Raw genomic sequence first — 22,789 nt, forward strand, 5'->3', positions numbered from 1 at the left:
CAGAGTGAGCCAGGTAGGGCCCTGGCTGTTTATTCCGTGTGTCAGCCCTGGGGGCCCAGCTGGGCCAGGGCAACCCTCTGGGGAGCCAGCTGGGCTCTGGCTGGCCTCAGTGGCTTCTTTGGGGTGTGGGTGGGCGTCAGGGTTAAGGCTGGGGACGGGCTGGAACTAAAGTGCTTGCAGGGGCCCTTGAGGTTTGGTCCTAGCCGCCCTCCCACCTCGGAGGCAGGCAAGGGGCCGCACACCCCTGGGCTGTGCAAACGGACTCTCTGGGGCCCACCCGGCCAGGCCTAGGTGAGGGGCACACACAGGCTGGTGCCCGCAACGTCCCCTGCCAGGGAGGCTCCAGTCGGGCCAGGTGGGCCCAGCCGGGGGAACGTGTCCATCCAGAGCCGATTGTCCTCTGATTGTCTGATTGTCTGGTCTGAGGCCGTGGCCGCGTTAGCTCCTCCCAGCGCCGGGGCCTTGGGCCCGCTCCCGGCTCTCCAGGGGCCGCCCGCCCCTTCGGCCCCTCACCTGCGGAGCCGCTGCAGCTGAGGGGAGAGGCCGCCGGGGTCAGGGCGGAGGGGACATGGCCACAGCTGCCCACCCCGTCCCCAATACCCAAGCCTCTTACCTCACTCTCGACCAGGTTCCGTCTATACAGTGCCTCCTTGGCAGCCTCCTGGGGGGCCAACAGGAGGTCAGTGGGCAGCCCCTGGCAGCCCTGGCCCCCCGATGCCCACCCGCCCGGCCCGCCCGCAGCTCACCCTGCTGCCATCGTTGCCCAGGCGCCGGGCGGCCTCTGTGTAGAACTGCAGTTGCCGCTCCAGCTGGGCCATGTACTCTGAGGGAGGGAGGGGGTCACGATGGGGCCCCCGGCCTCGCCCCTCCCCCACATACTCATCCCTGAGATCCTACCCCGCCGGATGCCGGGGCCCCCCTGCTCCAGCTGTGCCCTCTGCCACTGGCTGCGCTGTATGATGTCCTGGTACTGCTGGGCCACCTCGGGGGGCACCGGCCGCCGTGCCTGCCTGAAGGCCAGGATCTGGGGCGGGGGGGGTGCAGAGGGAGTTGTGAGGGCCCTGCCCGGGCCTGCAGACCCACAATCCTGCCCCACTGAGCCCTGCAGGATGGGTACCCACCTTCCGCTCCAGACGCTCTTGGTCGAAGGCCAGCACACTGAGACTATGCAGGGGCCGGGCTGATCTATGGGGTTGAGGAAGGGTGAGGGGCTGCAGGGATCTCCCACCCCCGACCCCATTAATTCAACAGACACACTGGGCACTGGGGAACAGCGGGAGACAAGCCAGGCCCACCCCTGTGTTGCCGAGTCCACAACCTAATAGGGACAATGGTTGTACACCCAGGCAACTGTGACGCCAGGTGTCAGGGAGGGCTTCCTGGAGGAGGTGAGAGCCAGGCTGGGACTCAAAGGAGTCAGAGTTGGGCAGAGAAACAAGGAGATAGTGTGGGGATAGGGGTGCTCAGGACATTGTAACACAGAGAAGCCCAGAGGTCAGTGAAAACTAAGTGTATCCATGCACCAACAGGAGGAAGTGGGGAGAGAGAAGGCTGGACATATTGACGGAGATCACAAAAGGTCTTAAAGATCAAGCTGAGGAGTTTAAACTAGACGCTCCAGGAGAAGAGAAGCCAGGAAAGGTCTTGGAGCAGGGGAGAGACATGCTCCAATCTGTGCCTGATGGGAAGTGGTCCAGGATAGGCTGAGATAAGCAGAAGGGGGTTCTCTCCAGCACAGCCGGGCCCAGCCACCTACCTGTTCCCCGGCTCCCTCATAGGAGCAGGCACGGGAGGGGCTTTCGCTTTGGGCCCAGCAACCTGCTTCAGAGGACAGAACCAGTCTTGTGAGCCTTGGTCCCCTTGAACCAAGCCTCCCTCCTTCCCTGGGGCTGCCGATGGGCAGGGGTCTCACTGTGGGCACAGCTGCTGGCACGGGGTCGATGACCAGCCACCTCTCAGTTGTCGTCTCCAACTGCTGGGCCGTCAGTGGCTCCCGGATCCGAACCATCACCTCCAGCCGCCCCCCTGTGGGCCTGCGACCATCCAGGACCTGGGTGGGAGTGAGGGGAGCCTGTTAGGAAGCAGGCAGCGGCTGGAGGCTCAGAGCTGGGCTCAGGGAGACCAAAGCAGTTTCCAAAACACGAGCCCGTGGGTACGGCTGACACATCAGCTGCTCATAAAGGAGCAGGGTGCTGAGGGTATTTGAGGCCGGGTAGCAGGGAGGTCTGGGACTCCCGGGGCCGGGCTGGGTCAGCAGAGGGGACCCTTGGGGGCTCAGGGCAGGCAGCACCTGGGTGGTGTTCATGAGCGGCACGGCCATACCGGAGCGGTCAGACGAATGTCCACCTCTCACCTCGAGGATCTCCCGGACCTCGCATGCTGTCTCCAAGGCGTCCAGTTTCAGCTGGGCTGTGCCCAGGACCCGGTCGGTCTTGAACAGCCCCCTGTGTGTGTGAGAGGGGACAGGATGGTCGGCCCAGGGGAGCTCCCCCTCTTCTAGAGCCCATGCAGCACCTGTGGCCCCAGCTTACCCCTTGTGGACCACTTCGAACTTGATGCCTTTGGTCTGGATGGCCCTTCGGAAGCCACGGTGGCTGCGGTTGATGCAGAGTTTGAACTGCTCCTTGAACTCTGCCCAGAGAAGGAGGGAGGGAGGAGGGAGGGGTCAGGCTGTGGCCTCATGGGCTTTCCGAGGAGGGCTGCCTCCCGCCCAAGGCTCACCAGGCGAGTCTGTGTTCTTGATCACACTGGTCTTGTCCTTCTGAGCTTCTTCCTGTGACCAGACAGGAAGCGAAAAAGCTCAGGGGCGCCTGCCCTTGAACCCCGGCCAGACTCACTCCCGGGCCTGATGGGGCTTGAGCCCATCCCTCCTCAGCTCCCCACATACCACATTGGGATAGGGGAAGTCGAACCGAACAAAGACATCCAGGTCACCGGGGGACAGCCCTGTGGGCAAATGAGGGTCAGAGCTGGGCAGAGGGGTGGACCCCATGGCCCCACCCCTGCCTGACACCCCCTCACCTGGGGGTGTGGGCAAGTTGATGCCCTTCACAATGAACAGGAGCATGTCGTTGCTGCTGAGGTCAGGGAAGATCCTTCCAGGAGGGCGGGCAAGAGACAGAGGCACCTCAGTGCCACTGCTTGCCCACCTTCTCTGCCCCCCCCCCCAGTCTCTTAGGGGTGTCTCAGCGCCTAGGCTTGAGTTTTAGGACCAGACAGACTAGAATTCTCTATCCAGGTCCACCACTGGCTACCTTTCGAGTCCTTTCTCCACTCTGCATATATTTATTTGGGACTTACTCTGCACCAGCCAGTGGCCCTAGCTGCTGTGGGACCTTCTCTTTCTTTGACAGTATTTCTTGAGCATCTACTATATGCCAGCCAGTGTCTTCACTGCTGGGGATACAGAAGTAAACGAGGCAGACCCCATGCCTTTGCTCATGGAACCGGGGCTAGCTGAGTGGACAGATGACCCATGAATATATAAATAAGCAAACAAAACAACAACAACTCTGCAGAGAATTAAAACAGGGGAGAGAGAGTGGAGTGTGCTCAGAAGGGGCTGCTTTAGACAGAGTGATCAGGGAGGGCCTCTCAGGGGAGGTAACATCACAGGTGACTCTGAATGTCAAGAAGAGGCCGCTACATGGTAACCTGCATGAGAGAGTCTGAGCAGAGGAAATATAGCTGGTGCAAAGGCCCTGAGTGGAAACACGGCTGGTGTGTCCGATTGACCAAAAAGAGGTCTATGTGGCAGAAAGTGAGTGAAGTGGGGACAGTGGGAGGAGATGAAGTGATAGGGAGCCAGGCTATGCAGATGTAGGGGAGCCGGGGTAAGGGGTGTGGGTTATCCTAGATGGTGATCTTAGGTTATCCCAGTGGCTGCACCTAATGTCATCTACAAGTGGGAAAAAACAATCCCAACTCCCTGGGGTGTAAGAAGACTTAACAGGAGCAGAACCAAGATCATCATCCCACGGGCTGGCCCAGGCCTTTGGGACCAGGCACATGTCTACAGTCACTAGATCATCCCCATTTCCAAATGTGTCACTGTCAACGCCCTATCGCCATCCTTCACTCGCGCGTCACGTCTGCCTCAGGACCCCTGCACACACTGTGCTCCCACCAGCTCCCCAAACTCTACTCCAGACGCAAATCCTCTGCTGGCTTCCAGGGCGCACAAACCCCTCTCCAAAGGGCTGGGGGGTCTCAGGGGCCTTACTTGATGACGCTGAAGGTTCTCTGCTCAAAGCGAGCAGTGGGTGTGGGGAGACCCCGGGCAAAGGCCTGCTTCAGAGTCTCCATGCTCCGCTTACAGTCCTCCGCCAGCTTCTCAAATCTGCCAGCAAGAGGGCCCTGCTCAGGTCCCGGGTCCCAGGGGCAGGCTGGGGGTGCAGATGTCTGGTGGGGATGGGGGCGGGGCCTCTTACTTGCTGGTTTCGGCGATGTTGCCCAGGTGGGTGAACTGGTTAGAGTGGTTCAGGCACATCTGGGGGAGCAGAAGAAAGTGAGGGGAGGGTTGGGGGCCCATGCCCTTGTAGTGACTTGGGCGGGGAATCCCCCTTCACCTCGTGCTGCTGCCTTATGAGCTTGGTGAGTTCACCGTAGCGCCGGACAGACTCCTGAGACAGACCTGGGCCGGGCCGCTGGACCAGGGCGAAGTCGTCCTTGTTGACAGGGGCGGGTGGCACCTGGGGAGGACGAGGCTCATGAGGTAGGGTCCCCTGGTCAGCAAGGAGCAGGCCCACCCGGGGCTCTGCCGAAACGTCACCCCTCCTTAAAGAGGCCTTCCCTGACTATGGCTTCATCCCCTGTCCCTGTTCTTCCTTCTTTCCCAAGGAGAAAAGTAATGCTCAAAGGGAAGTGGATGGTCCTGCCCCAAATGGCAGAATCTGTTATCCATTTTCCTCCAAGTCTGATCCCCACCCCCTCTTCCCTAGTAATGGAGTCCTGCCTGGGCACACAGCAAGAGACTACATGTCCCAGTCTCTGCTGCAGCTAGGTGTGGCCATGTGACTGAGTTCTGGCCAATGGGAGGCAAGCAGAAGTGATGGCAACTCCATGTAACTTCTCACAGCTGGGATGCAGACAAGGCGTCAAACCACTTTGACCATGTGGACAAGACCTAGGGTGTGGCAGAGCAACAAGATAAAAGAACCTGGGCCCTGAAGGGCTTTGTCTTTTAGAGACCAGAATGCCCTGAATGTTACATGCAAGAAACATAAATGTCTGTCTTGTTTCAGCCACTGTCTTGGGGAGGCCTATTTGTTTCAGCGGCTTAACCCGGATGCTGACTGATACACTCCAAGTCACATGGCTGCTAAGCGGCATGAGCTTGAAGGGTGAGTGCTTGGGAAGGTCCAGCAGGCTTAGAGGGCTCACCTTGGTGATGTCCACGGGCAGCCCGTTGCGTGAGGCCTCCAGCATGGGCTCCAGCCCCTTGGCCTGGCGCAGGTGCATCTTGGCACCCTCCACGTCATTCTTCTGCTTGGCTCGCAGCGCCGCCTGCAGGAGCTGCTTCCTGCGGCCCTCCAGGAAGGCCAGCTGCTGCTGGGCTGTGGGCACAGGGGCGTCTGCGGGTGCTGCCCAACCCATGGCCAGGCAACAGGCAGCCCAGGTGGGGCAGGTGTACCTACCTCTGGTGGATGTGCCTTTGGGGGCCGCTTTGGCTGCTGGGGCAGATCCTGACTGGGGTGCCTTTGAAGGTGGGGCTTTGGGCTGGGCTGTGGGGGCTGCAGGGCTGTTGAGCTGCTGAGGGATAGAGAGGAAGTCAGAGCTTTCCCAGCACCTGTGATGAGTCCACTCCCCAAAGGGTCAGGGCCCGACACTAACAACACTGACCGTCTTAGTTTCTGTTTCCTAGCACTGAACACAACATATGATCTTGTTCACACTGAATCTTTGCAACAGCCCTGGGAGGTAGGGACTATTACTGTGCTCAGTTTACAGAGGAGGAGCCCGAGGGTCGGAGAGCAAAACGACTTGCCCAGTGGCCACACAGCCAGAAGGCAGCAGGGCCGGCTGTGTAGCCGTGTAGCCGGGTCTTTCTGGCTCAAGGCCAGGACTGCTGGGGCTTGGCTTTGCTGCCACTCCCTGGCCTCGCCCCAAGGCCCCGGCCCCTCACACCTTCTTAGGCTCCTCATCCTCTTCGTCCTCTGGGCCTTCATCCTGGTTGGCCAGCTTCACGGCAGTCTCGAGGACCCCCACCAGGCTCTGTTGGGTAGGCTCGGTGGCCTCCAGGCCCTGGATCGGAGGAAAGCCTGGGCGGCCAGTTGGGACCCAATCAGGAGGGGGGGCCAACACCATGATGGTGGAGACTCAGGTTCCTCCCCCATAAGGAGCCTCAGGCCATTGAATCTACTTTGCATGTAAGAAAGGAGATGCTGCTGGTTGGGTGGAGATTGCCAGACCATTCCAACCTCCCTCTTGCCTGCCCTTCCTCTTGCCTGACCCCGGCTGGGCCTCGACCAGACTCCAAAAAGTAAGCACGGTGTGAGGTAGTGTGCTGGGCATAGGAGGCAGTCTTGGGCCTGGAGGTTCTCCCACGGGACCAAGGTGCAGACACATAATTGCTCTCATGGGGGACACACAGGCAGCTCTGAGATCCCAGAGGATGCCTCCTACCCACTGGGGGGCTGATGGGAGGCTGAGCAGGTATCTGTAAAACTGAGAGCTGATGACTAGGAAGGAGTTGAGTCAAAAGCAAAGAAGAAAGGGATGGAGCAGGCAGTGGTGGGCTGGTGAACAGGCTCTCCACATAAAACCTCCTGATTTTTATTGTTTCCCAATTTCCGTGGTATAAACTCTCCCATTGTGACTGATTTTAAGCTACCAATCATCTAACAAGCTTGCAGAATTTCTGAATGTGCAAGCCATCGGCTCCCTGAGACTGCAGAGTCGGAAGGAATAGCATCTGCAAAGGCTCAGAGGTTAGAGGGGTAGGGGCCGGGGGTGGGGCCTACCTGGGGGCACAGGCAGCTCGGCCACATCCACGGCTCGGCCAGCCTTGTGGGCTCGGATGGCATCTTGGTATTGCTGCAGAGAACGTAGGTGTTAGGGCTTCCTGAGCAAGGTTTTGAGGGGCTGCCAACTCGCCCACCTGGTCTCCACACACCTTAACGATGCGCTCATGCATGCGAGCCTTCCGCTGGTCCCCCTTGGTCTTCGCCTGAGCCGCGGCCACACAGTACCGCTCCATCCGCTGCTCCAGCGCCTCCAGGAGAGTCCTTGGGGGTGCAGGAACCTCTGGGCCAGACCAGGGGATAGAGTTAAGAGTCTAGGGTCGGGGAGACTGTCTTGCTCTGGCTGGCCCACCCCACAGGGTCCCAGAAGCCTACCTGGCATGGAGGGCACGACGGCAGGAGTTGGAGGCTGTGGTGGCAGTGATGGTGGGTCTGGGGGCAGCTGGTCTGGGGGCAGAGAGGTCCAGTCCAATGGGGGGCTTGCTTGTGGCCGCCCTTTCCCCCACCAGGCTGGCCTGGCCTGAAGGTGGGGTCCCTGGGCCTGACCAACAGGGGCGGCAGTATTAGAAAGAACTTTGTGGAGGCCTCCAGCAGTCCTGGAGGGTGGGCAGGGTGGGGTCCTCACCAGGTGGAGGGGGCAGGCGTGACAGGTCCACAGGCTCCCCCCGGCTCAGGGCCTCCAAGACAGCGTCAAAGCTCTGGGAAAAGGAAGATCAGGGGAAGAGGCTGCAGCTGGAGGCCATGACCCTGAGGGGAGTCTCTATGCCCTGCCCACAACAGAGGACTCCCCGCTCTGTCCCTTCCTTTGCAGCACCTTGCTCAAGCCTCTTCCAGACACTTATGCCCATTTCACAGAGAGGGTAAACTGAGCCTTCAAGAGGTGCAGCAAACTACAGCTACGGAGTGACCAGGATTTAAATCTGACTCCAGAGCCCCTGTTCTTTGCCATCATGCAATGTCAGGAGCATCCTGTTCTCTCCCTCCGACCCTGTCCGTCAGTCTGGGCACACCTTGGCCACGCGGAAGTGTCTTGCGGCAGTGGCGGTATCTCCCTGCTGCTTGGCGCGGAGGGCGGCCAGCTTGTACTCGCGCTGGCGGCTCTGCAACTGGGCCAGGGACCTGGGAGGTCCTGGACTGCAGGGACCTGGGAGGGGGAACAGCACGCAAACCATTTCTACTTAATTCTCACAACAAAGACTGTTCTTAGGTCCACCTTATAGATTTGAGAATTAAGGCTCAGAGAGGGGATACTGCCTCCCCAAGGTCACACAGCCTGAAGATGACATGGTGGGGACTCAACCGCATGACTGTCAGTCTCTGGAGCCATTGCTGTTTTGCCCCCAAGAGAATTCTGGAAAACTTTATGTATCCTTACACATTTTAAGTTGACATCGAAAACTTTTCATTTTAAGTTGAAAAAGTAGCAAGGGTTGTCATTTCCAGTGTCTCCAAATATTGACATTTGATAAAGAAAACCATCACACCACTCTTTTAAATCAAATGTATCCTAACTACTATGGTGATTTGAAACTCACCAATATTCCCTTTTTATTTTTTCAAACTGTGGTAAAATACACACAACATAAAATTTACCATCTTAACCCTTTTTGAGTGTACAGTTCAGTGGCATTAAGCACGTTCACATTGTTGGGCAACATTCACCACCGTCCATCTCCAGAACTCTTTCATCTTCCCCAACTGAAACTCTGTCCCCATAAACACTCACTCCCCCTCCCCCTCCCCCAGCCCCTGGCGCCCACCATTCTACTTTCCGTCTCTACGAATCTGACTCCTCTAGGGACCTCCTGTGAGTGGAATCACACAGTGTTTGTCTTTTTGCATCTGGCTTATTTCACTGAGCATGATGTCCTCAAGGTTCATCCATGTTGTAGCAGGTGTCAGGATTTCCTTCCTTTTTAAGGGTGAATATTATTCCATTGCATGAATGGACCACATCTGTTTATCTATTTACAAGCATACCTCTGAGATATTTCGGGTTTGGTTCCGGACCACCGCAATGAAGCAAATACCGTAATAAAGTGAGTCACTCAGTTTTTTGGTGTCCCAGTGCGTATAAAAGTTACTACACTATACCGTAGTCTATTAAGTGTGCAATAGAATTACGTCTAAAAAACCAACGTACATACTTTAGTATAAAAATATTTTATTGTTAAAAAATGCTAACTACCAACAGAGCCTTTAGCAAATTGTAGCAGTCACATCAGAGATCACTGATCACAGACCCCCATAACAAATATAATAATAATGAAAAAGTCTGAAATACTGTGAGAATTGCCAAAATGTGACAGAGAGACACAAAGTGAGTAAATGCTGTTGGAAAAATGGCGCCAATAGACTAGCTCAAAGCGCGGTTGCCACCACCCTTCAGTTTGTAAAAAACCACAATATCTGTGAATTACAATAAAGCAAAAACTAGAAAAAACGAGGTGTGCCTGTATCCGTCAATAAACACTGTATTTCTTCTACCTTTTGGCTATTGTCGATAATACTGCTAAGAACACAAGTGTACAAATACCTTTCCATGTCCCTGCTTTCAATTCTTTTGACTATATACCAACATTTACTATTTAAATATATGCCAGGGTTCACATTTAGCACTCGGGAATTTCAGATCTTCCCTTATTTACATCCACGTCTCCCGCAGAACTGTATCCTAACATGATATATGTGGGTACTTGAAAGGCTTTTTTTGACAACCCATCGTACATTTAAATGTACATCTATGCACTGTATCAGCAAAGTTGGGAAACAGGATTAAATGGCTTATTAAACAGTATGTTAGTTACAGTTTCAAACAATATGCTCAGTTTTTAGGGGAAGTATCCCTAAATTGAAAGCAATAGGTACAATTGTCAGTATATAAAAGAAAAATACAATAGATACACCACCCAGTGTCCAGAAATCCTAGAAACACCTGAAAAACAGCATGCATTGTACTTTTTCAGACTGACAACTGGACCCACTGCTTTAGTTTTGGAGGACTTGTCTGAAGAGGTGTCTAAAACACCTTAACGTTTTTTAAAAATTGAGGTGTAATGAATTTACTACGCTGTGTTAGTTTTAGGTGCACAGCAAACTGATTCAGTTATTTATATATATTTATTTATTTATTCTTTTTCAGATTCTTTTCCATTATAGGTTATTACAAGATACCGAGTACAGTTCCCTGCGTTATACAGTAGGTCTCTGTTGTTTACCTATTTTCTATTTTCTATATAGTAGTGTGTATCTGTTAATCCCGAACTCCTAATTTATCTGCCCCTCTCCCCAACACATGACATCTGATTGGCTTTGTTTACTGCCATCGCAAGTCTCTGTGTTAAAGAATTTCTCTTCCAGGATAGAATTACGGTTACAATTATTATCAGCACGAAATTGAGCAAAGCCTAAAATATATTGAGCTTTTTTGACAAATAATTTTTATATACTAAGAGTAAAATTTTATTGGCAAGGCAGCTCTTGCTGACACGGCGGTGGCTGGGTCCACCTCCTAACATTTATCTCTGTTTCCTTGTTTATTCTTTTCCTACTTTCCTTTTTTGTTTTTAATATGTAGAGAAACCTGCTTCACATCAACAAATAGAAGAGATAGTCTTATTATTGTGATGTCATGTGATTCTCAGAGCCCCTGCCCAGCTACATACCAAAAACTCCATTATGAAAAATTGTTGATGATTTCAGTTGAGAATCTCAGGTGATGATTTCTGATAGTCATCCTTGAACTTTGCCAAAAACAAAAGCTTAGAAACCAGCCTGGCTGCAGAAGGATTTAGAGACCAGGGGTTCACTTTCTGAACCCCAGGCCAGTGTTTCAAGTATCTCTTTGGTTCCCACCAGGGCAGCGTTTGCCCCTGGGGCAGATCCCCATGTTCCTTCCCTAAAGGGGGAGAAGGGAGGTTGGGGGAAAGAAACTTCTTGGGAGGTGCGTCCTCCAGCAGGTGAGTTTTATAGGAAAGACAGACAAGCTGAGGGCTTGGGAATTATTCACTCAAAACCCTATGTGTGGGAATCAAAAAATCTACAAACAGTAAATGCTGGAGAGGGTGTGGAGAAAAGGGAACCCTCCTACACTGCTGGTGGGAATGTAAACTGGTACAGCCACTATGGAGGTTCCTTAAAAAACTAAAAATAGAGCTGCCATATGACCCAGCAATCCTACTCCTGGGCGTACATCCGGAGAAAACCATAATTTGAAAGGACACATGCTACAGGGTGAAGTAAGTCAGGAAGAGAAAAACAAATACCGTATGCTAACACATATATACAGAATCTAAAAAAATGGTTCTGAAGAACTTAGGGGCAGGACAAGAATAAAGACACAGATGTAGAGAATGGACTTGAGGACATGGGGAGGGGAAGGGGAAGCTGGGATGAAGTGAGAGAGTGGCATGGACATATATACTCTACCAAATGTAAAACAGAGAGCTAGTGGGAAGCAGCCGCATGGCACAGGGAGATCAGCTCGGTGCTTTGTGACCACCTAGAGGGGTGGGATAGGGAGGGTGGGAGGGAGACGCAAGAGGGAGGGGATATGGGGATGTATGTATACATATAGCTGATTCACTTTATTATACAGCGGAAACTAACAAAACATTGTAAAGCAATTATACTCCAATAAAGATATTAAAAAAAAAAAAAGGATACATGCACCCCCAACATTCATTGCAGCACTATTTACCACAGCCAGGACATGGAAGCAACCTAAATGTCCATCAACAGAGGAATGGATAAAGAAGATGTGGTACAGGGACTTCCCTGGTGGCGCAGTGCTTAAGAATCCGCCTGCCAATGCAACGGACATGGGTTCAAGCCCTGGTCTGGGAGGATCCCACATGCTGTGGAGCAACTAAGCCCGTGCACCACAACTACTGAGCCTGTGCTCTAGAGCCCACGAGCCACAACTACTGAGCCCACGTGCCACAACTACTGAAGCCCGGAGGCCTAGAGCCCATGCTCCACAATAGGAGAAGCCACCGCAATGAGAAGCCCACACACTGCAATGAAGAGCAGCCCCCTGTCCACAATTAGAGAAAGCACGCACACAGCAACAAAGACCCAACGCAGCCAAAAATATATAAATTAATTAATTAATTAATTTAAAAAAAGAAAAAAGAAGATGTGGTACATATATACAATGGAATATTACTCAGCCATAAAAAAGGACAGAATACCACCATTTGCAGTGACATGGATGGACCTAGAGATTCTCATACTGAGTGAAGTAAGTCAGACAGAGGACAAATATCATATGATATCAGTTATATGTGGAATCTAAAAAAAGAGTACAAATGAACCTATTTATAAAACAGAAATTGAGTCACAGTTGTAGGAAACAAACTTACGGTTACCAGGGGTAAGGCGGGGGAGGGGGGGAGGGATAAACTGGGAGATTGGGATTGACATATACACACTACTATATATAAAATAGATAACCAATAAGAACCTCCTGTAAAGCACAGGGAACTCTACTCAATACTCTGTAATGGCCTATATGGGAAAAGAATCTAAAAGAGAGTGGATATATTAACATGCAAAACTGACTCACTTTGCTGTACAGCAGAAACTAACACAACATTGTAAATCAACAATGCTCCAATACAAAAATTTTAAAAAAACCCTAAAAGGTCTTGGGATTTTGAACATTGTCATTGTGAAAAAAAATAAAGAGGTCATGATTAAAATTACAGTGACTAATAAAATAATGTTGTGTTTCTGTAAAAAACAAACAAAAAAACCCCCCAAAACCCTATGTGTGGGAATGTTACCCTGTCATAGAAAGGAATGGAGTTCTGACACATACACTGCAACATTATGCTAAGTGAAGGAAGCCAGACACAGGAGGGCAAAGAGTGGACGGACGATCCCACTTACGTGAAATGTCTACAGAGGCAAACCCACAGGGACAGAAAGTAGAAGGGAGGTTACTAGGGGCTGGGAGAGAGAGAATGGGGAGTTAGCATTTAATGGAGACAGAGTTTCCGTTTGGGGTGAGGAAAAAGTTTTGGAAACAGAGGTGATGACTGAGCAATATTGTGAACAAGCCAAATGCCTCTCAATTGCACATTGAAACATGGTTAAATAGCAAATGTGTTGTTAAATATATTTTACTGCCACCACACACACAAAACTTCTCTGTGAGCTCATGTCCCCCCTGGAAGGTAGGCTCCGGGGAGGGAAGGGTATTAAAAATATCTAACAATCAGTGTCGGGCCTGCAACCCCGCAGAGGGCCCTACCACTGAATAAATACCCGGCCCATCCCACGTCAGCCCAGCCCTGTCCTTGGCCTACCTGAGGGCAGCTGGGGCTTAGCGGAGACCAGGGATGAGGCTGGGGCAGTTGAAGGAGGACCCTCCACGATGACCCGGGGATCTGGGGCCGGTGGGTTCGTAGGGACCGGCTGGGTGGGTGCTGGGATGTGGCTGGGCGTAGCCACTGGGCCCTTCCCCACAGCCACAGGCGGCGGGATGTCCCCTTCATCAATGGCTTTCCCCTTCTGGACAGAGGCCAGCAGGTTTTCAAGCGTCTGGGAGAAGATGTGAACGTGGGTTTGGGAGGGGCCTGGAGCTGGGTGATGAGGTCCCAGCACCCTCCCGTCTGCCCGCTCACCTTAAGCCCCCGGTCGTAGCGCCGCATCTTGGCACCATCTCCGGCTTGCCTGGCGCTTTCGATCGCTGTCTGGTAGAGGGCCAGCCTCTCCTGCAAGGTGGCCTCCAACCCTGGGCTGGGCGTTGTGGCCTTTGGCTGTGGGAGGGGCCGAGCACACAGTCTGGGCGGTGACCCCACTCGGGCCTGCCCTGACATCTTCCTTGGTTGAGTACCTACTGGATACCAGGCATGTTGCTACCCTAACCCCAAAGGGGCAGAAATCATCATCCCATTTCCCAGGGCAGAGAACTGGGGCTCAGTGGTGTCCCGCCACCTGAGTGAGGTCCCATGGCTGAGAGGGGAAGAGGAAGGCCTTGAACCCTGGGCTTCAGGGACCAGTGTCTTCGGAGGTATACCTGGGCCACAGGAGGGTGGGACTCCAAAGCCTTCTGCTCCTCCCCAAGGACCTCATTCAGTTCCGCCTGCAGGGACACACAGCCAGCGGCCAGTCGTGAGGGCCTGCCAGATGGGGCAGCAACGGAAGGGAGGTCCCCTGCCCCATTCCGGGTGCTCACCAGCAGGTCATCATCAGCCTCCACATCCTCCTCGTCCGTCCCCTCCTCCTCGTCCTTGTCCGGGTCTCTCATGCACAAGCTGGCCATCTTCTCAATGGTCTCCATGGGCAGGGGACCTAGAGGCAGGGGGAGGCCCCAGCCGGACCGGGATCCTTCAAGAGCCCCCAGCCTCCCGTCCTGGTCACCCACGGCCCCGAAAAATAGGGGAGTAGGCGGTGGAGCAGCATGTCCCCCTCCTGGCCCTTCACGGCACCCCATTGCCCTCGGGCCAGCTAGGCATGATCCCCCACCCCGCCAATCTCTCTGGTCTCATCTCTTCCTTATCCCGCCTGAGTTGGAACCCCAGATCTGCAACTTTCTCACTGTGGGACCTTGGGCAAGTCACTTCACCTCTCTGGGCCTTAGTCTTCACATCTGTTGGGTGGGGACAACAATAGTCTCTCCCTCATAGGTAGCTTGTGGGGACTAAAGGTAAATGAAGCTCTTAGAACAGCATACTGTCAGCATTTTGTTGTTCATGTTATTCTGGTTATCCGCAGTATCCATGTGCTATAAAGTTGCCGCAGACATGGAATGAGCAAATACTGAACCATTGTCCCTGGAGGAAATACAGCATTAGGTTCCCGTGAGCCTCTGGGCACATGTTTGTCCACCAGCCAATACACAACCTTGTCTTATGTGTGCTTCTATTTAAAGACACCTTATTTAATATATACTGCTGATTCATTAACATTGAACTCGAGGCCAACAGCACTGTAAGTCACGCCTGAATGAAGCTTATAGAGAAGGTACATCCCAGCCTGCTCACGCTTAGGAACGGGACACAGCACTTCAGCACTACGCTTGGGGGCCATGTGGATTCACAAAATCACCAACAAAAAGCACAAAAAAGAGAAAAATGTGGCATTGAACACACCTAAGAAAGGATACTTATTTATGCGCTGAGACAAGAAGGCGGAGTGTCGCCTCAGCTGGGAACGTGCACATCGGGAGACAAGTTTTCTGCAGCTCTGTGCACGTCTGTGAAAGACTGCAAAAGTACTACAAGCACTGATTTGGGGGTTACAAATAAATTTAAGCTAGTAGGTGAAATCGCAAATTCAGAATCCATGAATAACGAGTATCAACTGCATTAGCTACAAAGTGTAAAGGCTCCTTCTGCCCCAAGCTCCAGCCCCACCTGACCACTGCAGAGTCCCCTGGCCCCTGCCATCTCCTCCAGGGCCTCTGCATGTGCTGTGACCCACCCCCCAGAAGCAGTCCCCCACTCTTCACCTGGCCCTCCCTACTGCAGGTGCCTCCTCCAGGAAGCCCTGTCCAGCTCACAGGTCTCCCCCATTGCTCTGTGCCTTCCCCATCCCAGCCCCGGTCACGGAACAGTGGGTTGGAGGGCACGCCACGTCCTATGTGAAGTGCCTGATGAACACTAGAAGATTAACTCCTGTGATGTAAGTGTGGTCATATTCCCATTTTACAAACAGGGAAACGGAGGCCCACACAGGTGCTGGAATTCATCAAGTCACACAGCCAGTAAGTTGCAAAGGTGGGATGCGAAACCTCATTCTGGCTCCAGAGTTGATTGCTTAACTCTTATCCAGACTGTGGATGCCAGAAGGGCAGGCACCTTCTCTGTCTCCATTTCACCATCGCCCCAGAGCCCAGCTCCAAGCCCCGCCCACAGAGGGAGCTCACAAAATGTTCAGGGTGTGTTGAGAGTCTTACCTTTGCCTTTAAGCTTCTCCAGGGCTTGGGGCTGGCCCCCCACCAAAGCCAAGAACTCAGCCTCCAGTTCCTGATCGTTAACTCCGTCCTCAGGGATCATCAGGCCGTCTGGGGAGAGGTCAACTAGTAGGCCCAGCTGTGGGAACAATGGGGGTTCAGTCAGACCTTGGGATGCACCCCAGCTAGCTCGAGGCAGCCATGATGGACCTGGAGTCCCCTTGGAAGGAAGGGAACCCAGAGCTGGGGAAAGCCATTTCCCTGGGGAGTGCCAGGAGGCCAGAACAGGCCCCAGAATACAACAGATGTCCCAAGGTGGGCAGGTCCTCTGGCACAGATCAACATGGGGCAAAGTGCAGCTAGAGAGACCCAACTGCCTGCTCTAAGCCCACACCCATGATGTGCTGCTAGCCCAGGTCAGTGGGGAAGGAAGGCCCCACACCCTGCCCCACAGCAAAGCCACTCTGCACACCTTCGTTTTTCCTTTCCAGCATCTTTGGCAGAGCGAGCCATGAAGGAAGGTTGGAGGTGTCAAGAGCAAATAGAAACCTAGACAACGTAGAAGTTGGAATTGGGGGCTTTGCTGTGTAACATACCTGTCTTCCTATCCTATCCTGGTTAATGACCAACCATGATGTGATAATATCAGGTTGAAGTACACAAAATTAACCCCCTTTCTTTGGATCAAAAATGGCCAAATATTGGCAATCATATATGTCTCCATCTAATAGTAATAATGATGATGACAACACTTATTGAGTGCTATGTTCTAGCACTTTCCATAAGCTATCTCAATGAATTTTCGCAACTATCCCGTGACATAAGGACTCTTAGAGGCTCCATTTTACAGATGAGGAAACTGAGGCTTAGAGTGGTGGAGCCAAGTGTCCAACGTGTAGAATCCAGGAGGGAACTTCACGTCACTCAGACTGTAATACCTGGGCACTAAGTTATGGCCTGAGCTCCTTCCATCAAAGCTGAGAAAAATCAAACTCTCCCAGTGCCTGGGGTAAAGGCAATGAGGGAGGGAGAAGGAGCCCAGCCACAGTTCTGTGGGCTCATGGCAGCAGCTCTGGATTTGTGCTTAGCTCTGGCCAAGCATTTAATCCTTATGACCTTGGGCAGGTGTCTTCACTTCTCTGGGTCTCAGTGTCCTCATCTGTACAATGGGGATAAAAGAGTCTGACCTGGCCAGACTGATGCGAGGGTTCCACGAGTGCTCAGGCCAGGAGACCCGTAACTGTCTTTCTTACCCCAGGTCCGAGGCCTTCCCCTCCCGAACTGGAGCTGCTGCGGCAACAGGTGGCCCTGAGCCCTGGGAGGGGCGCCAGAAGCTGGGGAGCCGGGGCCAATAGGCCGCACTTTGGGAGTCGAACCTAACCAGGGGGGCGGGGACCGGGACTCACCTGGGGTGAAGATCGGGCTCCCTTGGGGGTGGGGCCCTCCCTTGAATGTGTGACAAGGGTGGGAAGGGTCCCCTGGGCCGGGCCGTGGGGTACAGACTCACCTGGCGGGCGGTGGCGGCTCCTCGGCCCGGGGTTCCTGAGGGTCCCTTCCTCTTGTGCATCTTCCAGGCTGGATACTCGGACCACCGGACCCTTGGCCTGGCCTCCCCCGGGGCCTATGGCCGCGCACGAGCCCTTCCTGAATCCCACGCCCCTCGCTGGCGCCCCGCAACCGCCGACCTCCCGCCCTCGGCCTCACGGGTGGCCGCCCCACTTCCGCCTCGGCCCTTGGGCTCCGCGGAACCCGAGCGCAGCCACCGGACTTGCAGGGCCCGCCGCACTGAAACTACAACTCCCGGCAAGCAGTGCGCGAGCGTGCAGGCGCGCTGCGGAGCGATGGGCGGTGCCGCGGGCTGCGCGGGAAAGAGGCGGAGCGTGCGCAAGTGCGAGGGGTGGTGTTGGCATCGCGCGTGCGCGCGACGACGCCTCGAAGTGTGAGGGAAAGCTGTGGAGTGTTTGCGGGTGTGAGGTGAGGTGGAGGCCGACGGTTGGCCGCCTGCGAGATCCGGCCTCTCCTGGCGACGCTGGTCTGGGCCTTCCTCGCTTTTCGGTGGCCGGGGTAGGGTTAGGGTGGGCCTGGTAACCAGAAGCCGGGTCCACAGTGGTCAGGCCTCGGACCCCCAGCTGCCCGGCCTCCGTGAGGGCCAACTTTACCTTTTCTTATCTCAGAAAAATCTTACGCAAATTATTTAACCGAATTATCCCCCAACAGATCCAGGTAGATCTTCCCAGTTCCTGTTAAGGACAGAGGGACCTCGACAACTTCTCTGGCCCAGATTGGGTTTGGCCTGTCTGGCCCCCTAGGCTGGAAGGAATTGACCTGTGGCGGCGACTCCTGCCTCCCCAAGACCCCAGGCATCCCCCGAAGGGCGCCCCACCCCTTGAAGGGTTCCCCGGTGGCCGCTCTAAAGTCCTCCGATGACCCTGAAGGGCCCCACGTGTCACCTCGAAAATCCTGCATTGTCCCTAGAAGGGTCCCAGCTTGGAGGGAGGGGGCTTCACACAGGCTGCCCCATCTTAGAGACTAGAAGGGGGCGGCCCAGGTGCTCTCAGGCCCTGGACAGAAGATAGGCAGCTCTCTCTCTGCTCTCTGCACTATGGAGGAGTTTAACTTCTTAACTCGGCCGTAGCCCAAAGTAGCCATGACTCCCACCCTGTGTCCCCTTGGGGCCCAAGTGACCCCTGGGGCAGCCAGATGGGCCCAGGTGGGGGTGGGGTGGCCTCAGGCAAGGCCACTGGGTCTGTACCCAGAGACAGGAACTGTTTGTAATGACGAGATTTGCTCTTGCTTTCAGATTTCTCTAGGGAGGGATAAAATGAGTAAGAGGAAGAAGCTTCGGACCTCAGGTATTTGGCCATTCAAGTTGACACCTCTTTATTGCTGCTTCTGCTTACAGGAGGAAGGTGGGCTTATTGCAGAAATGCTAAGATGATCACACCAAGCTCCTTAAAATAACAACAGTGACTTCGTACATGCAATGACTTCATACAAATGTAACTCATGGAGAAGTGCTTACAGTAAAAAGGGAAAGCTTTGTGGAGCTTCCCCCAGCCTCTAGCGGGATCCCACAGCCTAGGGGAGGCCCCCAGGCTTCAGGGCAGGGGTCCAGCCTCTATGCAGGCCCACTCTCAGAGATGACCCATGAATAGAGCTTGATGTCCTGGTGTGTGGCGAACTGCTTCACTCTCGAGCCAAAAACCTGGGTTCATCTCTCTGTATGACGGCAGATGACCTACTGTGTGTCTCACTTTCCTCTTATTTGTAGGGGATAAGAGCACCTATGCTTTACTTTCAAACAGTGATTCTCAACCCGTTGGGGGGAGCAGTTTGACCTCCAGAGGACATTTGCCAATGTCTAGACACATTTTTAGTTTTCACAACTGGTGTGTGGGCGGTGGTGGGGGCGGGGGGGGGCAGTGTTGGTCCTGGCATTTAGTGGATCTAGGCCAGAGATGCTGCTCGAAATCATAGAATGTGGTGGACAGTCCCCACAACACAGAATGACCTGGCCCCAAATGTCAATAGTATCCAAATGTCAATAGTGCCAAAGTAGAGAACTGTGCCCTAGAGCTCACATGTGGATTAGTGTTTGTAGAGCACGGAGAGTAGATGCATGGTAGGACACAAATACATGCTGCTGTTATCATTGCCCTTTCAGATTAAGAAGAAATTTTTCATTCTGAAACAACTTTAAGCTTACAGAAAAGTTGTAAAAATAGTTCATTTCTGTTTGAATTAAAAAAAAAAAAAAGAAAAGAAATCAGGGACTGTGGCTACCTTTGAGGGAGTTGTGCCTGGAAAAGAAACATGAGAGGAACTTCTGTGTTCTTGGAACTGTTTTGTTTCTTGATCTAGATGTAAAATACACTGTTCATTTTATGAATTTGCAGTGAGTTGTACACCTATGCTAACTTTTCTGTTCTATATTATTTGTCATTAAAAAGCTAAAGAAAAAAAAAAGGAAAAAAAAAAAAGTTCAGAGTTCTGTCTACCCTCCCCCAGCTTCCCCTAATGTTAACATCCCCCTCAACCATAGGATGATGATCAACCATATAGTGTAGCATAAAAAACAGGAAATGAACCTCAGTACACTGCTTCTTCCAAACTTTTTCTTTGTATACACAAATACAGTGTTTTTATTGGAAAATAGAATCATCACACATACTGATCTGCAACCTCTGTTTTTCAACTTCATGGTATTTCGAGACTCTCAATATATGTATAGAATTTCTTCATTCGAAAAGAAAAACACCCCGTGTTACATAGTATAGCTTCATTTTCCTGTCATCGGCTAAGGTAGTTTAAATTTCTTAAAAGTTTAGAAATGACCCCTTCACTTAGTGGTTAATGAACTTCGAGAGTAGCACTCATTTTTTCCCAAGATGTGGGACAGGAAAGATACTATCAACAGATTGAAGGTGTTTTGTGCAGAGATGAGTAACAAGCTGTTTGGAGGCACAGGAATTTCTCTGACCTTCGAGGGGGAAGCTGGGGCCAGCCAGGCCCACCCACAGCAGGTCATATGGGGCCTCGCTTTGCAGTGGACTCCCCTGCTCAGTGGACCCTGGGCTGGCCCAGGACAGCTCTTTCTGTGTGTCCTGGATGGCGTGGAGAGAAAGGAAGAAGATTCTGGCAGGTGGTGAAAGGAGCCCTTTCCCTTGTGATGTCTTTGGCCTCTGGTGTTGAACACAAGGTTCTGCCTTAGTTCTTAAATTAATCCTGTGGGAACAGATCACAGGAAGGAAATGGGAGCCTCTTCACTTCTGATATTTTTGCTTTTTATTTGGTACAAATAAATGTCCATTGGATGAGCAAAGCAAGCTAGTGTTTGGACATCTTAAAGAAACTAAGTAAATGAAACTGCTATATTTTTGCATTTTATGGCAGACCACAAGGTGGGAATGTGTTTGTGTGAGAAACATTCATCGCAGCTTTGCTCTGGGTGCAGTGCTGGTGTAGGCACCTGAGGTGGGGGGTGGGAGGCAGGGTGAAGATGAGATCAAGATGAGACTCAGTTCCTGCCCTTGACAGCTTCAAGATCTAGTCAGGGGAAAAAGAAAGATGTTTCTCACTGAGAGAGCTAATCAAGTAACAGTGGGGTGAAGTTCTAAATGGGCACACACGAACCGTAACTGACAGACTTGGGAGAAATTACAGGAAAGCCACTGTGGTCTAGTGAAGCCCCCAAAGCTGAATGGGTGCTGAGGAGGACCCTAGCATTCAATGTTGGAGAGAGGGGGCTTATTCAATGGTTTTACTTCAAGGTATGTAAGGAGCTGAGTTTGGAAAGGGTCTACGTGACTGACCTCCAAGAAAATCAGACCCGGGTCTGGTTTGTCTTTCTGTTCTCACTGCCTAGTCAGAGATGCAGTACATAGTAGGTGCTCAATAAGTGCTCAAGTGTACTTAGGTGTGGAGGCTCTGGAACTGGACTGCCTGGGTTCTGTTCCAGATTCCTCAGTCTCCCTGTACCTCAGCTTTCTCGTCCATAAGATGGGCCTAACATCAGGGCCCTGCCTGAAGTTTTGTCATAGCGCACCTGAGTTCTCAGGACAGTGTCAGGCATGGAACTCAGTAGAGTCAACCCTTATTATTTGTTCATTGAATAAATGGGTCAGTTGGGGCCAGAGTTTGGAGAGGTTTTGCAAGCCAGCCACTATTGGCAGTTTCTGTATAAGGGAATTTCCTTCATTCAACAAATAGATGTTAATATGCACCTTTAGGCTCTAAATTGCTTTCAATGCTGGGAAAGGTACCGTAGGGATACAACAGGGACCAAGAGGCAGCAGAGAAGTCACCTCCTTAGCACTCGATGACTCTGGGTCCCAGTTTTCCCAGGATGGATATTCTGCAAGCATCATGGAAAACCAGAGTGGTACATAAGTTAGTGTTGTCTGCATTTCCTGGGAGGTGATCTGGGTTTTCTTGTGCGTTTATTCAGTCATCTGCCAAGTATTTATTGAGCACCAACAGTTTATTAGATGCTGTTCTAGGTACTTGAGACCCAGCAGAGAGTGAGATAGATGAGGCCCCTCCCTGCATGGAACAGGTTGTAGTGGAGCAGACAGAAAATGACCCAGTGCATCGGATACTTGCAGAAGTTGTGAAGTGAGTAAAACAGAGCATGGGCCCGAGAGGAGTTGCTCTGTAGAAAAGGCAAGGATGCCACTGCAGGGACATTTGAGCTGAGACCCGAAGGAGCCAGCACACACCTCTCAGCACTTCCGCAGAGAGACAGTCAGCTGGGCCAGGTTGTCTCGTGTGGTTCCAAGCCAGGCCCAGTCACCTCAGGATTGAACGTCAGTCATGACCAGTCCGTAGATTAAAAGCCTTTGGATCCCATGGCCATGTAAGCTCCTGGGTCCCACCTGGATGAAATTCCATCTCATCTCTCACTCTCCAGGCAAGCGTCAGAGCAGGGATTTCCTGCCCTTTGCACAAGCCTGCTCATGTTGCATCAGTGGCCCAGATGTGTTTGGTGGTCAGCCACGGCGGTGCACGCTCCCGCCATCCCCCTCCCCTTCATCTTCTTTTGTCTCTAAACCAGGAGGGGAAGGAATCCGTCCTCCAAAACTTCCAAAGAACCCAAGGTTAGGAGACTCTGACAGGGACCCCCAGAGTTCCAAGTTGGGCCATTGGCATCACCCTGAAGAGAGAGAAAGCAGATCAGGACCCGCTCCCTCTGCAGAGCAGAGCCCGGAGGCACCAGGACAGGCAGCTTCCAGGTAGGTGGCTCAGAACATTCCAGCAAGCCTCTCTGCTGACAGTGGGCACAGGATGCAAAGGGGAGGGGGCCAGTCAACACGACCCATCCAGTGCCATGCATCCCCCACAGGGGCTCGGGGCCCTTGGATTGAGCTTCTCGAAGTTTTGCTCTGGGGACTCTCCTCTTCAGCGAGAAAGGTCGATATTTTAACCA

At 52.7% G+C, this 22,789-nt stretch overlaps 2 protein-coding genes across 8 annotated transcripts in view; one reads left to right on the plus strand and one right to left on the minus strand.

The window, feature by feature from the left end:
- On the minus strand, positions 1-17,627 carry CC2D1A (coiled-coil and C2 domain containing 1A). Of its 5 annotated transcripts, none has more exons than XM_004277431.2 (29): positions 17,372-17,627; positions 15,868-16,003; positions 14,146-14,261; positions 13,987-14,052; positions 13,592-13,726; positions 13,274-13,508; positions 7,973-8,106; positions 7,588-7,660; positions 7,338-7,409; positions 7,115-7,245; positions 6,963-7,035; positions 6,127-6,260; positions 5,637-5,748; positions 5,383-5,555; positions 4,569-4,691; positions 4,431-4,489; positions 4,223-4,339; positions 3,022-3,095; positions 2,888-2,946; positions 2,722-2,773; positions 2,532-2,631; positions 2,354-2,444; positions 1,913-2,050; positions 1,757-1,821; positions 1,122-1,185; positions 898-1,024; positions 747-823; positions 614-661; positions 1-530 (listed from the first exon to the last, which is right to left on the minus strand). In XM_004277431.2, exons 1-29 carry the CDS (start codon positions 17,429-17,431, stop codon positions 510-512), a joined length of 2,865 nt encoding a protein of 954 aa, XP_004277479.1. In that variant the 5' UTR covers positions 17,432-17,627; the 3' UTR covers positions 1-509. The 5 variants fall into 5 exon arrangements, with proteins under 5 accessions (XP_004277479.1, XP_012391187.1, XP_049563051.1 ...); XM_012535733.3 differs by having other exon boundaries at positions 1,757-1,818; positions 17,372-17,585; XM_049707094.1 differs by having other exon boundaries at positions 1,757-1,818; positions 5,637-5,751; positions 17,372-17,585.
- BRME1 (break repair meiotic recombinase recruitment factor 1) overlaps positions 17,488-22,789 on the plus strand; it is a 19,614-nt gene continuing 14,312 nt past the window's right edge. For all 3 annotated transcript variants that reach the window (XM_033401243.2, XM_049707096.1, XM_049707097.1), the window contains exons 1-3: positions 17,488-17,838; positions 18,665-18,716; positions 22,418-22,595. In XM_033401243.2, the coding sequence (XP_033257134.1) occupies positions 17,488-17,838; positions 18,665-18,716; positions 22,418-22,595 (581 nt within the window). The remainder of the gene's footprint in view (positions 17,839-18,664; positions 18,717-22,417; positions 22,596-22,789) is intronic.

Source organism: Orcinus orca, chromosome 3, assembly GCF_937001465.1.
Source record: "Orcinus orca chromosome 3, mOrcOrc1.1, whole genome shotgun sequence".
NCBI classification, from domain to species: Eukaryota; Metazoa; Chordata; class Mammalia; order Artiodactyla; family Delphinidae; genus Orcinus; species Orcinus orca.

Coding starts and splice junctions, on each gene's coding strand:
- CC2D1A (XM_012535731.3), bottom strand. CDS start 17,431: ATGCACAAGAGGAAGGGACCCTCAGGAACCCCGGGCCGAGGAGCCGCC. Junction 5,556..5,636: donor CAAAGGCACATCCACCAGAG/GTAGGTACACCT, acceptor CTGTGCCCACAG/CCCAGCAGCAGCTGGCCTTC. Junction 1,186..1,756: donor ATGAGGGAGCCGGGGAACAG/GTAGGTGGCTGG, acceptor TCAACCCCATAG/ATCAGCCCGGCCCCTGCATA.